The 18,274-nt window shown below is 37.8% G+C and overlaps 2 protein-coding genes across 8 annotated transcripts in view; both read left to right on the top strand.

The window, feature by feature from the left end:
• The window catches only part of PRLR (prolactin receptor), a 156,295-nt gene extending 147,112 nt beyond the window's left edge, over positions 1 to 9,183 (top strand). For all 7 annotated transcript variants that reach the window (XM_008512017.2, XM_070587033.1, XM_070587034.1 and 4 more), the window contains one exon: positions 604 to 9,183. In XM_008512017.2, coding sequence (XP_008510239.1) covers positions 604 to 1,626 — 1,023 coding nt within the window. In that variant the 3' untranslated portion in view covers positions 1,627 to 9,183. The remainder of the gene's footprint in view (positions 1 to 603) is intronic.
• Positions 9,184 to 16,073: 6,890 nt separating this feature from the next.
• Positions 16,074 to 18,274, top strand: part of AGXT2 (alanine--glyoxylate aminotransferase 2) — a 40,370-nt gene continuing 38,169 nt past the window's right edge. The window contains exon 1 of the mRNA XM_008512000.2: positions 16,074 to 16,126. The gene's annotated coding sequence lies outside the window, so the exon portion shown is untranslated. The remainder of the gene's footprint in view (positions 16,127 to 18,274) is intronic.

Below are 18,274 nucleotides of genomic sequence, written 5' to 3' on the forward strand. Positions count from 1 at the left end.
AGGAAGAGGAGTAGGAGGAGAGGGAGACAACATGGAATTTCAGGGAGAGAGGGGGAGGAAGAAGAGGAAGTAGAGTTGAAGGAGAGGAAAAAGTAGCATAGGAGGAAAAGGAAGGGGAAGCGAAGGGAGAAGCAGGAAGAGGAGGAGGGAGAGGAGAAGGAAGAAACAAGAATCGAGTTACCACCACCAGACCCTAGAAGGTGGTGGAGGAGGTTGGGAAGCCAGCAACCACATCGCAGAGCCAGTGAGTCCCAAAGTGGCACATGCATGCATGAGCACTGTGGTTCTAGATGTTTCACAAAGTTTTGTTGTTGAATAGTTATATGTTTATTACATGTGCTATACTACTTGCCCGTTGAACTCATTATTGCTAGAGAAACTAAGTTAAATGGTGAATTGACTTAAAGAAAAATATTAGATGAACAGTAGTCCAGGAGATGGTTATTGATGGCCTGGTACACAAACGTCTAAAGTTTGGGAAACTCTGCAAGGCTGTTACCACTTCCTGCTGGCCCGTAGTCACAAACTCGGGCTTGGCCGTGATGCTGATTTGGAATGCTATGAAACTAACAGCCATCTCTCCTTGTGTCTACGTTTTAACAGAAGGGCAAGTCTGAAGAACTACTGAGTGCCCTGGGGTGCCAAGAATTCCCTCCCACTTCTGACTGTGAGGACTTGCTGGTGGAGTTCTTAGAAGTAGATGACAGTGAGGACCAGCAGCTGATGCCAGCCCATTCAAAAGAACACCCGGGTCAGGGTATGAAGCCCACCCACCTGGATCCTGACAGTGACTCTGGCCGGGGCAGCTGCGACAGCCCTTCCCTTTTGTCAGAAAAGTGTGAGGAACCCCGGGCAAATCCCTCCACATTCCAGACCCCTGAGGGCATTGAGAAGCCGGAGAATCCCCCAAAAAATGTCACCCATACCTGGGACCCCCAGAGCACAAGCTTGGAAGGCAAAATCCCCTATTTCCACGTCGATGGATCCAAATCTTCAACATGGCCTTTGCCACAGCCCCCCAACCAGCACAATTTCAGATCTTCTTACCACAACATTGCTGACATATGTCAGCTGGCCACTGGTGCAGCAGGTGCATCAGCCACTTTGTTGGACAAAACAGACAAACATGCTTTCAAATCCTCAAAAACCATTGAGACTGGAGCGGAGGGAAAGGCAGCCGAGCAGAGAGAGGTGGAAAGCTTTCCTTCCAAGACTGACCAAGACAGAGCATGGCTGCCGCCCCAGGAGAAAACTCCGTTTCTCTCTGTTAAAGCCTTGGATTACGTGGAGATTCACAAAGTCAACAAAGATGGAGCACTGTCACTGCTCCCGAAACAGAAAGAGAACAGCGACCAGACAGAGAAGGCCAGCACTCCTGAAACCAGTAAGGAGTACGCTAAGGTGTCCCAGGTGACGGATAACAACATCCTGGTGTTAACGCAGGATCCGCGAGCTCCAAACCTGGCTTTGTTCGAAGAACAAGCCAAGGAGGCTCCACCATCCCTTCCACACAATCAAGCTCAGAAAGACCTCGCCTCCTTCACAGCACCACCAGGCAACTGCAGACTCCAGCTGGGCGGGTTGGATTACTTGGATCCCGCAGGTTTTATGCACTCCTTTCAGTGACAGCTTGATTAAGAAAAGGATTGGTTAAAATGTGATTTTTCTTCAGGTAACACTACAGAGTATATGAAATGCAATCTGCTAGAGAATGCGCGAGAAGCTGTTTAGAATGACACTACTAAAACTCACAATTTGCTCCTTTTCATGCTCCATTTTCAACCAGTTGCCTCTTTCTCCAACAGCTGATTCCAGAACAAATCATTTTGTTTCCTCACTGTGATTTGTAGATTTAGTCCTTGCTATTAGTTATAAAATGGTGTATTCAATGAAATAAAAGCACATTGCCTAGTATTCTTGAGGGACAGTGCCAATAGGTATATCCTCTGGAAAAGGCTTTCATGGTTTGGTACGCAACAGAAGGAAATGAAATAGTCAAAATTGTTTACCACAGGAAGATGATAGATATGAGAAAAATATCATGGAAACCTCTTTTGAAAACCAATTTCTTAAGCTTTGTACTCCTCTTCATTTTATTAGAATGAACCAATAACAACACAGTTAAAGAAAGAATACATTCTAGAACACCCAACAAATTGTTTACATCAGTTCTTAATACCTTAGTGATGCATTGCTGATATGCAAATGACAATGATGCCTCCAATTTTTTCTGAAAATAGTTTGAACTTGTTAAACACGGATTTTCTCCCCTAAATTGTATTTCATTCTAAAGCCTCTTGAGAATATAGTTTCGGAAAGTAAAATTTTCTTACATGAGAGGCAAATAAGATTCATGTGGTAAATCCTTCTAAAATGCTTTTCTGATTTATTTCAACATGATAGATAATTTATTATACACCCTAGTCTTCTCTTAGTGGAAAAGAAATCCCAAAAGACTAACTTTAATTTAAAAGATAATCACAGCAGGATGCTAATGGAATACTGCCTTACTGTACATACAAATTCCACTTTAATATAAACCCATAAGTTTAACAATGTATTTTTGAAGACTATTTTTCTATCACTTAGGTAAAATAAAAGACTATTTTCTATCTTCCCAGTACAGCTGTTTACGTATTCAGCGGGTCCCCGGGATTTTATGCTGTGACGTTATAATGAATATTTACAGTAAATAGTAGTATATGCAGTCCCTGTTTGTGGAGTAAAATGCCATACCAACCCAAAGCCCATGGGGGAATAGGAAGCGGATGACACTATTCAATTTCTAACACAGTGTAGTATAGTTTATCTGATTCTTTTTATCTCCAGGTTGCTTTAAGCAACAACCGCCAACCTAGAGTTTTAGGGCTCTCCACAGATCAGAAATTTCTTCTCCTATGAGCTTTGGGCTACTCTGGGGCTTCTGCTCTTCTCTGGGTGAATCTTCATAAAGCAACGATGAAAACGGAGTGTGACAACACCTAACATGCTGTTTCAGAGACAGAGTTTTTGTTTTGTCTTGTTTTTCTGAGCAATCTTGAGCAGCAAAGAAATTTTAAGCAAAGCCAGAAGTTAGTTTCTGTCTGGAGTAGATCCATTGGCAAAATCTTGGCAGAAGCAGAGACAGCACTCATGTCAGAAGTGTCCAAATAAAAGTTCTAAGAAACCAGATGTCTGTGGAGTGTTGGGAACCGCTACAAAGGCCAGGGTATGAGAGCAAGATTCTCCAAGTTGGTTGCAAAGGTAGGCTCCTGAGCACACACAAAAACCTGGATCTACATTTTAAAGAAAGCATCCGTGACTCATTGAACTGCCTCCCTCTGTTTTTGATTTTGCCTAATGCCGAATCCGTTCTCTACGTCCATTCCCATGGAGAACTTGAGCTCATCTCTGTGAGTTAACTACTCCACCCCAACAAACCAACATTGATAGAAACTGGACTCAGAGGTGGCCTGATGTTTGAAAGTGAACACTTTCAGAATTCCAAAAGTAACTGATCTGAGGCTCTGTTCTCCCAATATATAAACATCTTAGGAAGGAGGGGAACATTTGGGAAAGTTGTCCAAATTCATTCAATTCCCTAGATCCTTGGTACCAAAATATGGTCTGAGGACAATCTACATCAGCGTCACCTGGGCACTGCTGGGAAATGCAGTCTCGACCCCCTTGCCCCGGACCCAAAGAATCAGAACCCACATTTTACTGAAATCCTCAGATGACTCATGTACACACTGAAGTTTGAGAAGCACTGCCCTAGATAACCATTTCCACTAAAGGTTATTTTAGTGCATGAAAACAATCCTCTCTTGGAAAGTACAGGTCAAGTCTGTTTGACTTCACTAAACAGCCCTGTTTGTAAGGAGAAGGCATAATTTTTAGAAAATCTATTAGTGGTTTAAGATTCACATAATGGTAGAGAATGACCTGCAAACAGACACACAACTTTCAAGAGGGCCAGGGAATATATTCCACTCTAAGAGGCAGTGACGAAAACCTCTGTTCAAAGCTAATACAGAGTAAACCTTTCCCCAAATACTCTATTCTTCTCCAAGATGTATATCAATCACTCTGATAGTTTGCAAACCTATAAAATCTGCTTTTGAGATATAATTAAGCATATATAAAAAACGTTTTGGCTAAAGACTTAGTTTGAACTAAATCCCTAAAAATCACCAATTAGCCACTCATTAAGTCAAGTCAAGACTATAAATCTGTGGTCAATTAGCACTCTTTATCTAGATTAAGGGGTTTTTTTATGGTCTACCATATTTCCTATCAAGAAGAGCGCTAGTCAAATGGAAGGATGCAGACTGGGGGTCAAGAGACCTGGGTTCCAGTCCTAACCGTGTTTTCTTAGATCAATTCCCTTCTCTGGGCCTCAGTTTCCCCTAAAGGAAATTTTGGACCAAATAATCTCTAATGTCCTTTTAAACTCCAAGTGCTTGATTCTATGACTATTGAGTATTTTCCAGCCAAGATAATTTGAACCAATGCCTTGTATCTTAATTAAGCTATCAAATAATTGCCCTTCATCATAGAAATACAAGTACTCTTCAGTTACGTGCTCATTTTATTACACTTTTAAATCATGAGTTCCAGTTGGTTTTAACATACTGCACATGCATTTTATACATTATGTAGGTAAGGAATCATAGTCTAAGATTATATGCAAATAGGTATGTAGAGAGAAGAAGATGCATGAGATTTTTTTTAAAAGACATATTGAATGAGCCTCTAATTTTTAGAAAAAATGATCTTTCACTGAGTCAAGCCATGCTCATTCCTTGCTGAGTCCAACAACTCCAAAACTCTTTTTTTTTATATCTGGCTATTGATTCTGCTTTGGTTTTTTCTCTCATCGTGGATTATGAACCACCATTACACAGTTGGTTTTTATGATCCTTATGCTCCGAGTTATAAAAAGTCATATTTTTATAAACAAACAGCTAAATATTCAAGTTACAAAGCACATGGAAACTGGTGGTGGCCAATGGATGATTTATGGAAGCTTACGACCCAAACTGCAAAATGTTCTCTAGTCAGTTTTAACAAATGGGTATAAGGCACCCCAAGATGAGCACAAGTCATCACCAGCCACGTTATTTAACAGACTTTCCATTCTCCCAAGTGCCTAAGACCAATCCTGGTCGGTGGTTATGTACCAAAAACTTGCTTTCACTGGTTTGGTCCAAAGGGGGTCAATCCCTTACCACCTGTAGAAGATCAAGGAATTCAACTCCTTGTCCTGTCGGGACCCAACTGAATCAGACAATCCTGTGAGTTAATGAAAAACCAAGGCACCTGAGCTCCAGGGAGCAGTTTGGCTGTGGAGGAAATCCGGCCAGCCGTTTCTTGAAGCCGCACACTGCTGCCCATCACTTGCAGAAAAACTAGGCCCTGCCTGTAGTAACTTCCCTATCTCCTTCGAGTAGACAGGAAAGAAACAGATTTGTGCACATCATACAAAGTGCCTTTCTTTACTTTTATTTTTTTTTAAGTTTTCTTTTTTTGCAGGAAAACTGTATCAATTGGAAGGTAAATTTCACCTTTTTTATGTAAATGAATATAGAAGCCAGAAAGGGAGTGACAAAATGGTCTAAGATGCAGCTAGCAACAGTTCAGCAGACTTTTGAATGTATTGCTTAATTGAATTACCACAGAGCTGACGTGGAGAGTGTACTCACTTTGTCTGATAAGAAATCGGTTCTGGCTAGGATTTGGGGATAAGACTACCACCCCGCCCTTCAAGCCTCTCAAGTTAAAAACATACCAACACACTTTTGAATGTCTTTGAATTGAATGCCTGGGCCTGAAAAGGACATTGCATGCACAAGGGAACTTTGCATACACACAGGAAAATGTCAATGACTGAATTATCGTCCCCAGTGTTGCTAACGTAGATTTGCCATTGATGAAAGCTTCATGCGAACTTCAGGGGGAACAAATTTCCTTTTCTACCTTTTCAGCTCAAGCACAATAGTGTCATTGCTAGGGTAGTGGTCTGGGCACTCAGTTTCCAGGTCTGGGCCACATTGCTGCCACTAAACAGGCCGTGTGGCCCTCTGCATGTCCTTTAAATTCTAGCCACCAGTCTCCTCACCTGTTAAATAAGTGGGTTGCCCTAAAATGGCCGCTTCCAGCTCTAACTATCTTTGATTCTCATGATCTAGGTGGCATCCAGGGTTTCAGGTCAAAGGCCTAGGTGCAGTCAGGAGAGCATTGCTGACATGCCTGTAACTGGAAGAAGTGACCAGTGTGGCTGTGACAAGGCTTAAGAGAAAAACAGAGATCCATTCCTCCAAGTCAGATTGATTTGATTTAACATCCTTGCCTCTCCCCTTCTTCTTAGCTGTCCATACTTGTGGGCTTTTTACCCTCTCACTCCAGTGCCTATATTTTTCTTAAGAGTTAATTATGTGCAGTAGCAACCATAGGATCTGCAAGAAACTAAATTATTCATAAACAATGACTTTGACCCGGCAAAGGACTGAGTCAAATGTTAAATCTGTCACACAGATATCAAGGCCCAGGTTGAATGTCACGAGTTACCTTATTTAGAGATTTGCATGCTTAGAGATTCTAGCTCAATTCATTAATTACTTAATTAATTCAAAAGTCATTAATAAATCCAGGCTATGTAGATGACTTGGTCCTGGAGGTCTGAAGCAGAAATGTAAAAATACACAGTGATTGCTTGAGAACTTATGATCTAACCAGAAGTTCTATTTATAATTACGGCCTGCACTTATTCCAGGATTAGCAGATACATCATCTACAAATCAAATCAAAGTTCGCTCCCTAAACTTGTGTTTTTCAGGAAGGTGATTTTTGGTCTGAGACCATCATGGTGTCTATTTCAAGGAAAGGAAAAAGAAAATAGGATGTTTCCAGAGGTTTGGGCATCTCGGGATTCCACAAAATGCCGAGAGTAGCCCGCTAAACCAAAATTTCATCAGACATGGTGAATCTATTACGCATTCAGTTTATGGCTAAGAGATGTACGTGACTTACAACATCACATGCCTGCACCGCTTTATCCACATCAATTCCTTGATTATGCTCTGATTTCAAGTCAGGAAGCATTGAGCCGGGTAAAATGGAAAAACATATCCTGTTTTATGTGGTTGTGGTCAACGACTAGAGAGACCCCTAGATAATCTTAGTCTATTAGTTGACTTTTTACCTGCTGCTGATTAAAAAGAAAAAAGCAATTAACTCTAAAAACTTTGACTACTGAAATAGTAATATCAAAAATAACCTTTAATAGTTAAGGTCAAATTATGCTTCTCTTGGATAAACTTCAAAATACAATCTGAGTTTTTCTATGCAAATTTCACAAATCCTGGGCAAAAGAAAATCTTTTCCTTATGTTACCTGAGATTGAAAAACTATATGGCAAAGATACTTCTGAAAAAATGATTTGTCTTATAAAATTCCCAATAAAGTGATTTTGAATTTTCAAAAGTAACTACCTCCCCTTCTTGTCCTAATGTCCTTCCTTCAAAGCTGCTTATTGTTTAGAAACGAAAGATGTCATGTCTCATTCTTTCACTGGTGTATTTGACGTATTTGCCATGTGACACTCCGGACTTTAAGTAACCGTTATGTTATTTTATATCGCTTTATGTAGTTCAAAACTGTATGATACATTGAAATATATAATTCTCATCATGTAATACGAATGAAAATAAGTATTTAATGACTTACAATCTATCCATATGTAGTTTCAATATGATAGTGTCTATGTAAAACAAAACTGAAAAAATATGTAATCATGTACTTCTGTAAAGCGTGAATGTACTAATTTTTTCTTAATCGTTTGTCTAGAAGTAGTATAATATGCCATTGTACAGCTGATCTGGGGTGTGAAGTGTTTAAAGTACAATCCAAATTTGTGTAAATGTCAACCCTTCAGCTTCGCTTCATGTGACCTCTGAAACTTCCTGAGTGTTATTTGCTTCAATAAGGCTTGCTTTTGTGCTTGATCATTCATTTTAAACAATTTAAGGGTCTCATGGGGAAACCAAAGCAATCTAGAACCAGCCTGTTGGGTGATCTCTGTCTCCTGTTAAGCCATATTGAAGTGAAGATGATGTAATAACATGAGGTTTCATATTTTCAAAGCTACCACTACCTCTGATTTTTCTCTTTCCCTAGAAAATGCCAAGCAAAATTCTTCAACATTAAGTAGGAAATTAGAAGTGATTGTTACAATAAATTGTTGAATGGCTTTTTGTGTGTGTGTGTGTGTGAGGAAGATTGGCCCTGAGCTAATATCTGTGCCCATCTTCCTCTATTTTGTACGTGTGGGAAGCCACCACAGCATGGCTTGATGAGCAGTGTTTAGGTCTGCACCAGGATCCGGGCCTGCAAACCCCAGGCCACCAAAGCGGAGCATGCGGACCCAACCGCTAAGACACTGTGCTGGCCCCTTGACTGGCTTTTTTACATAAGAACCCACCTTCTAATTCACCACTTTGCAGGTTTATGCTAGGTTTTCTCAATAACCATTTTTACATTTTATAAAAACTGAATGACAAATAAGGAACAGAAATAATACATAGTACATCATCAGATGCAAAGCCAACAAAATCATAGAGTGCAGATTTTTTCCTAACTATAAGTCACCTCAAGGTGGTTGTCCAAAGCCATGATAATGATATCTCTCACAATTTGATTTCCCTAGCCCCCTAGAAATAAATCTTTTCCTTATTTGATTTTAGCCATCAAATATATTATGATATGGGAAAAATCAGCCATATATCAGAAATAATCTTATTTCAATTTTAAATTTCATTTTTATGTATACTTATAGTAATGCCTATTTTTTTTCTTTTTAAGCCTTAAAGAATTACAGAAGACTATAGTCATCTGATTTATCTCGCGTTCTTAATTCTGTAAATCTTTGGTTATTGCACATTGTGCTTTCTGGTTTTCATGGATTTATTCATTTGTCTCTTTCCATTTTGAGGAGACAACATGGACAGTTCAATCTTTGTCAGTAGTATGGGAAATTATGCTAACTGCATTATAACATCTTCATTTTTACTGCACGCCAAAAACAATGCTTGCCAAACAAAATCTTATACATCCTAGTAAAATATGGTCACTATATTTCTATTCATGTTATTGAAAATATCCAGCTCAGTGCCTGGCTCAATAAATGTGTTTTTCCCTTGCCTACCCTTCCTCTATTTTTTTTTATTTGACGTGGAAATGAGAAGAGTAATATGTGTGTGGTTGAAGCAATTTTCTTGAAGACTTTTTGCTGCTAAAGGATCTATAATCCTAAAACTGTTTATGTTAGATCAAAACAATTTTCTTCCTTTATCTTCACCACTCCATATGATTGCAAAATATAATTTCCCTCCTTTATCCCGTTCCTTTCACTTGAGAAGCTGTGAAAAATAAAGCGAGATGGACCCAGGTACATGGGGATCAAATTAGAGAAGTTCGTTTAAATATTGTGAAATAAAGGAAAAACCAAACCGTTTTAAAAAAACGTGGGGGGAATCCTTTCAAATGATATGATTCATCCATATTACTAACAACATCTTTTCTGACAAAATCCGTTGGATTAAGTGTAAATGAATAACCTCTTACTTTTAATGGGTTTAGATCTAGAAATTTTCACCTACCTTTCATGCTTATGTTACAGAATTATGAAATGATGTGAGAGTTTGCTTTACAAATTCTTCCCTGCCTCCTAACTCTCTAACATCATGCCTTACAGCGGAATGAGAAATTTCTCAGGTGAGTAGCACACTCTAAAACTTGGCTTCAGTCAAAGAAATACAGATTAGCACATGCTTATATTGGTGTCATCTGCCTTTAATTCTTGGACACATTTTTACTTTTAAGCTGCAAAATTTAGAGTGTCCGTCACCAGGCACAGCATTCATATAATTAATGATGAGCTGGAAAAGTAATATGTACCTAATTTTCCAAAAGTATTGCATGTTCTCTCTCCTAAAAGAAAACAAATTATATATTGCCACAACTTGCCAGGATCTCATCTGAAACCTCAATGCCACCAGACTTCCTACAACTTACTAACCAAGCTTTATACATTCTAAACCCGCCCCCCCCCCCCCGCCCCCGTTTTTAGAGACTGGGAGATATAACTTCTGTTCAGTAGAAACCTTGAAATCTTGGGGGTGGGAGGTAGGGTGGGACTGGGGAGGAGTATGGAAAATAGTCATTAAAAAGTCCTCAACAGGGACCTTACTTGTTGGATTTACCACTGAGAATCTCTCCAAACCCAGCAGGTGAAACTGAACCTGTTCTCAATATTGTAAAATATATTCTAAACTGGAATTCTATCTACACGCTTCTCCACCCACCCTGCCCCTCCATGCCTGCTGCCCAGGTTAAGGCCCTCTTAATCATTTTGCTCTTGCTATGATCAGGTTCACATTAAAACTTATGCTTACAAGCTGACTGGAAGCACAGATATTTTTTTGAATGCAATATTTTTAAGAAAAGGCTAGAGGACATCAGTCAAACCAAACACCATATGGATGTTGGTTGGCAAACACTGGTATAAGAAAAGGGAGCTCAGGAATATTTATCACTGTGTTTAGGAATGTGTTTGAAAGAATTTGTAAATGTCACAGGCACACTTTCAAGGTGACACACACTCACCCCATAAGTTATTAAAAATTGCAAGATGAGCTTAAATGACATTTGCCGGTAGCTTTACTTCACGTGATCAACATGGATATTGTTACTAAACTATGGAAACTCATGATGTGTTTTTCAATCCTTTTTCAGAGCAACCGCTTTTGCAGTGGTAGCAATGTTTAGTTTAAATGGAATCAATAAATTACTTCCTAAGCAATGACTTTTGGAGGATCTTTATATATATAGATATATGAAACATATTTTATGAATAAGGTAAGTTTGAGAAGTTTTCTCTTTGCTTGAATGAATTTCAAGACATTTTTTAAAAGATGGCTTAGAATTAAGCCTCTCTGGAAATAAAATACGCAGACACACGCCAAAATATTTGTCTTAGAATACTAATTCAAGGCATATTTTTTTCAGGCACACATTTTTGTGCCTGTCTTTCCACAACTTCTCTGATTTCATTTTCCTACTAATTCTAAATCAAAACTGACATCTTGCTTTCAATCCAGCTAAATTCTACATCTTTTCTCTCCACTGCCCTCACGTCCCCCAGTCTCTATCCATTTGCCAGACCCAAACCTTAAAGTACAAACATGCTTGGAAGCCCCCAGAAGTTTCTTCGGCCTGCTGAGAACAACCAAGAACAATCAAAAGGAGTTTCCAAATCCACAATATACGATCAACTTTCCCAAATGAAGCTTAAGCCACAAACCTCAGTGCCAGGGATTCACATTTTTTTTGCTTCTTGCTCACTAGAATTATCTTACGTCTTCACTTAAAATTCCAGCTGTGATTTAATCTTCCATTTATGATATTTTATTTGTTGCATAAAATATTTCATATGCACTTGAAAATTACAGAGGATGACATAACAAAGATCAATTTACCAATAACCAAATTTCACAAATATTAACATTTTACCATATCTGTTCCATGCCTTTTTTTTAAATAAATGAAACATCACAGATGCAGTAATTTATATCTCTCAATAACAAAATTCACTATCTCCCTCTCCTGTTATGGTAGCCAAAATCCTGTAGTTGTTATATATCCTTACTGGTTGTTTAAAAAATGCATTTACATCATATATATGTATCCATAAACAACATACATAATTATTTTGGTTGTTTAAGAATTTTACATAGATAATGGAATATATTATTATGCACCTTGATTTTTTTCATTCAGCATTGAGTTTTTGAGATCCAAATAGCTCCAATTAATTGATTCTATCTACTGTATGCAGGTACATACAAAAATACGATTATTTATTAATGTCTCTATTGATCAACTTTCCATTACCACTATTGTAAATGATTCTGCAACAAACATTCTCATGCAAGTCTCACTTTGAGTATTTGCAAGACTTTCTGCAGGATATGCATCTGTCTAGAGGTGGAATTGTTGAGTCGTATGGAACACACATCTTAACATTTCCTCAATATTGATAAATTTTTTTCCAAAGCAGCTGTACCCAATCAGCAGTATAGGGGTTTCCATTCTCTCCTTAATCATTACCTGGTATTGTCAGATATTTTAATTTTTGACGATTTGATGAGCATAAAATGATGCATTGTTGCTGTTTTCTTGTTTCCCTGTCCTACTGAATCCATTCTGTATCTGAGTAACTCTTCCTTTACCTGCCGATCTACTGTGCATCTTCGTCATCTTCCCAGTCTCTACATATGCCTGAGTCCTAAGTCTGGACTTCCATTACAGTTCCTTGGCCTATTTATGAATCCCTGTCCCCATCTTCCACTGTATTATTACCCAAGTTTTATGCAGTCTTGTATCTGGTAAATTAATTCCTATACCTCCATACCTTCTTCAAAATTATTCTGACTCTTGTTGGCCATTTATTCATCACACAAATTTTGAGATAAGCCTATCAAGTTTCCTAAAAAGTTGTGCTGGGAATTATATTATTGTTAATTGAATTTATGTATTAATTCTGGAGAAGTTACATCTTTACAATATTGTGTCGTCCTAATATTCAACATGGTATATCACTTCATTTACTTTAGTCTTTAATAAAGCTTTATGCTATCGTTCATAAATATCTGCATGTGTTTTCTTAGATTCATTCCTAGACACTGTATAATTTTTGTTGCTATTGTAAATGGCATCTTTTAAAAAATTATCTTATTCTAAGTGGCTGTCGCCCTTATGCAGAAACCACTGATTTTTTCATATCGATCCCGTATCCTGAAATTTTAATGAACTCTAATTATTAGTTCTTGTAATTTGTAAGTTTTCTTGGGTTTTCCATTTTTATAATTATATTATCAGAAAGTAACAACTTTGTTTCTTCTTTTCCAGTACTTATACCTCTATTTCTTTTTCTTGATCTATTTCTTGGGGTTGGATTTCCAGTACAATATTGAATATAAACAGAATAGTGGACATTCTTTCTTGTTCCTTACTTTAAGGAGAATTCCACTAAAAGCTCACCATTAAATATAGTGTTTCCTGTAGGCTTTTGCAGATACCATCAGTTATGTTAAGGAAATTCCTTTCTATTTCTAGTTTGCTAGTAATTTTTTTGTCTTGAATTGGTGTAAAACACTCTCATTATTTTTTTCTACATCTTTTGATATGGTAATGTGGCTTTTCTCTGTTATTCAGTTAACATATAAATTATTACAGATAATTAATTTAGAGAAAAAACTCTAATGTTAAATTACCCTCACATTCTTGGGATAAATTCTACTTGGTCATGATGTAGTTTTGCAAACTTTGCTATATTCAATTTGCTAAAATTTTATTTAAGATTTTTGCGTTTATGAGATTCATCTATTTTGCTGCTTAAAACATTTTTCTGAGGTGACTTGTAAGTAAGTTAAAATCTTCTGGGATTATGGAAATTTCTCTTTCTCCTTGTAATTCTGTCAATTTTTGCTTTGTATATTTTGAGGGTATATTATTAGGTGTACATAAATTTAAATACTTAATCTTCCTAATGAATTATCCCTTTCTTTATTAAATATGATCCCCTTTATCCTTAATAGTTTTCTTTGTCTTAAAACTTTTTTTTTTCTGACACTAATATTGCTACACTAGCTTTCTTTCTGGTAGTAATTCTCTGGTAAGTCTCTTTCCATTCCTTTACTTTCCATTGTTTTACATCATCGTGTTTTAAGTATGCCTCTCATAAACAGCACATAGCTAGATTTCATTTTCTCATTCTATTGGAGAATTTTTTCCTTTAGGTGATAAATCCTTCTCCTTTTTCTCATCTAGTGCTCCCTTTCTTCTTTTTTTTCCATCTGAATCTACTTGCAATTTGCAATTTAAATCAACCAACTCTGTAATAAGCATTATAGTAACAGGATATAAATAAAGGTCCTAGTCAGGTAATTTACTATATCTGAGGGCTCAAGTTTAGGGGCAGCTCTTCTCCCAGACAGGAACAACCCAGGTCACAGTGAGCCAGAGTCTGATGAATCACATGCTGCTGTCATTGGAAGAAACAGTGTGCTTTGGTTGGGAAGTTCAAGGGAAGGAATAATTGGAAAAGTCCAACTGCTGAGAGAAGGGCCAAAGCAAAAAAATATTTCTGCCATATATTCTACCAAAAAGAGATTGATTTGGACTTTCCTTTTAAACACAAGTCTTCCTCAGTGAAGCTATCTGTCAGTCATTTGACCATATCCATTATTGAACCACGCTTGATGCACATTATGTACCAGGCACGGGGCTAGGATACAGAAGCATCATGGACGTGCTCTCTGCCCTACTGGAGATTATAGTCTAGTGAGAAGGCTGTGGTAACCCGTGTGTCCCCAGGTCTCACCAGACTGACTTTTTAAAAATATTATGTCCAAAAAAATTTTTTAAAAAAAGGGCTGACCCCATGGCCAAGTGGTTAAGTTCCCTCGCTCTGCTTCGGCAGCCCAGGGTTTCGCCAGCTCAAATCCTGGGTGCGGACATGGCACCACTCGTCAAGCCATGCTGAGGCGGCATCCCACATGCCACAACTAGAAAGACCCACAACTAAAAATACACAACTGTGTGCTGGGGGGCTTTGGGAGAAAAAGGAAAAATAAAATCTTCAAGAAAAAAAAATTATGTCCAATAATTCCAGATAAGCCTTATTCAAAAAGAGTTAGTGCTAATAAATAAATGGAAGGACTTTGCACCCTTTTTCAAGAAAATCAGTACTGCATGAAACCCTAAGGGTTCTAGTATCTGAGCCACATCTCCACACAGTTATTCTCTTCTAACACTCCTGCCACCCCTGCATCTCAGTCTGACCACCCTGCACACATCATCCTTCATAGTCCACTCGCTGTGAATGGAATACCTGTAATATGAGGTTTATGTAAATTAGGTTTTATCCGAAATCCTTCCACATTTTTTCCCTTTCCTTCAATTCCACAACTTCTCAATGAGTTAGGAAAGGAAAAGGATTCCTTTGGAAAAGCTGTTATTTTCCCTCAGTAACTCTGATGGGACTCTGCTCTATCGTTGGCAGAAGGACTAAGGGCAAAGAGCTAAGTCCAGTTACACTCAGGACTTAACTGATAAATCATTAACAAATGTGTCTACAAAAAGACCCTCCCCTTACAATTATTAACATGACAACAGTCTTCCCAGGTTTCCTCATTTGCCAGTTATCTTTTTCAAGGAGAAACTCCAATATTTTTCTATCTGATGAAATACATTCTGTACCTTCAAAGTAATTCATTATCTAGGAAATAGAGATAGCAAGAGACTGACATCTTACCCTCTTATTTACCAGTCCTGTAATCTGGGGTATGTCCTCATCTTCTCTGGTCTTATGTAAAATGGAGAAAATTATACCTGACCTGCTTGATGGAGAGAGAAGAAAAAGACACAGAGCAGAAGTCTCGTAAAGTCCCTTATGACTGAGAGATAAAATCTGTTTAATAAGGATGATATCTGTGAACCTAGGGTAAGATCTTGGAGTGATAGTTCAAGTGACTCCTAGATTGAGGATGAAGATCTGGAGGGAATCTAAATGTCCTCTTCAGTCAGTTTTCAGACTGAGTGGATATCATGGTAATTCCAAAAAGATCAAAAGACCCAACATCTTGGAAAACAATTTTCTGCAATGTTAGTTGACTCATAAATCGATAACATCTTACTGGAGTGCATTTAAAACATACATACATTTTGACTTAGAAATCTTTCTTCAAAGAGTTTATCCAAAGAAAAACATAATTAATGTAGTGCACAAACTTCTATGTCCTAGGATGTTGGAGAAAATATAGCTGTCCATCAACACGGACTTGGTAAATAAAATATATGGAGACTACCAGCTTCATCTCCAACACGCAAAAAGCTTGGAAGTTATCATTCCCATTCTTACAATAAGAGGAAGCTGGACAAACTGAAAACCAATGATTTTTCTTGAATCCATCAGAGAAGTGAGGTCACAGAGTGAATTGTTACTCTAAAATCTAGAAACATAGACAAACCCTAGAGTCACAGCAGAGACCTGCTTAACTTCCAGAAGCCACTGAAGCCGTAACTGGTAAGAACACTTAAGCCGTAATTTTGACAAACTGCTGGAGGTTGAGTGGGGACTAGTGTGAGAATGAGAAACTCCCTGGTTGCCACAGTCTTAGGAGGACCCTAAACCCTGAGAGGCCCTACCTGCACAAACATCACCAGGTTTTCAAAGTGAAGATCCCTTCATTGCTATGGATGGGGAAGGCAAAGGGGAAAAGTAATCATTGTGAAACACGCTTAGAGCCTTCACTTTTAACAAAGATCTATTCTCCAGGGAAGATGACTTTGCCAGAGTCCTACATCAGCTGTGGGAAGGACGTTCCCCCTATCCCAGCCCCCTCTATCCTTCCAGTCTCATCTAAGGGGAAACAAAAAAAGAACATAGTCAATAGGGAGAAGGGCTTCAAGGAAATAGATTGGAAAAACTGAAGCCAAAGAAGGGAGGAGAGGATGGGAATTTTTTTAAGTTACGCTACTGGAGAAACACTTGTGAAGACGACAGTCCAAAGACAGAGGCCCACTAAAAGACTGAGATCTAATCATAAGATTTTAGAGCTCTAGTAAAATAAATAGAATTACAGCTGAAAGAGCTGCCAGACCCTGACTCTATTTAAGGAGAATTTCTTAGGGAAGCCCTAAGACAATGGGGGACACTAAAACAAGGACACTAGAGGAATTTGAATTTGAATCCTCCAGCACCTACACCTACAGCAAACATTAAACACATCCCACCTCCTAACCAGATTAACATAAAACCTCACCCCAAAGGCTTAACTACCTCAGATCCTATTACCCAATGCATCATGGCAGTTGTCATCAAAAGGTTGCAAGGCATGCTAAAATGATAGGAAAAAAACACAATCTGAAGAGACAAAGCCAGCATCAGACATGAACTCAGATATTGGAATCACCAGACAATTTAAAATAACTATGATTAATGTTAAGGACTCTAATGGAAAAATACCAAACTGGTATTGTAAGCAGAGAAATGGAAACTCTAAGAAAGAATCCAAAGGAAATGCTAGAAATCAAAAGCACTGTAATAGAAATGAAGAATGTCTTTAGCTATCGTGAATAATGCTGCAATGAATGTAGGAGTACATATATCTTTTTGAATTAATGTTTTCATGTTCTGCAGATAAACACCCAGAAGTAGAATAGCTGGATCATATGGTATTTTTATTTTTAATTTTGAAGAAACCCAAGTGCCCATCAACAGATGAATGCATAAAGATGATATAATATAAATATAGTATATACAGTGGAAAACTACTCAGCCATAAAAAAGACAAAATCATGTCATTTGTGACAACATGGATGGACCTTGAGGGTATTATGCAAAGTGAAATAAGTCAGATATGGAATGACAAATACTGTATGATTTCACTTATATGTGGAAGATAAACAAACAAACACATAGATAAGGAGAACAGATTGGTGGTTACCAGACGTGAAGCAGGTGGGGGGAGGCTGAAAGGGGCACGTGTGTATAGTGATGGATGGAAACTAGACTCTTGGTGGTGAACCCGATGTAGTCTATACAGAAGCCAAAATATAATGACATTCCCCGGAAATTTACACAATGTCATAAACCAATGTTACTTCAATAAATTAATTTTTAAAAAAAGAATGTCTTTGACGGACACATCATTAGACTGGACACAGCTGAGGAAAGAATCAGTGAGCTTGAGGATAGGTAGTAGAAACTTCCCAAACTAAAATGCAACGAAAAAAAAGCATGAGGAAAAACACATAACACAGCCTCTAAGAGCTGTAATCTTAAGAGGTGTAATATATGGGCAATCAAAATACTAGAAGGAGGAGAAAAAACAGAGAAGAAGAAATATTTGAAGTAATGGTCACAAACTTTCCAAAATTAAGTAAAATACAAAATGGAATATTATGAAAGAATTAGGAAAGATGACTCGGATCTATGTGGGGTGTTTTTACACAAAAAGCTATGTTTTTGCGTGACAAGCTATATTATTGACTATAGGTATTTTTTAATGGCATGCACAGACACAAATATACATGTAAAAAAAGATTTATGAAAGAGCTTTTACTAAAATATAATGGTCAGATTTGTTGTGATTTTTTTTCTTCCTTATGCTTTTCTAGGCTTGAGTTTGTTTGTTTTAACAAAAAGCATGTATCGTATGATGCTAATCAG

The sequence above is a fragment of the Equus przewalskii genome, chromosome 20 (genome assembly GCF_037783145.1).
Source record: "Equus przewalskii isolate Varuska chromosome 20, EquPr2, whole genome shotgun sequence".
Lineage (NCBI taxonomy): Eukaryota > Metazoa > Chordata > Mammalia > Perissodactyla > Equidae > Equus > Equus przewalskii.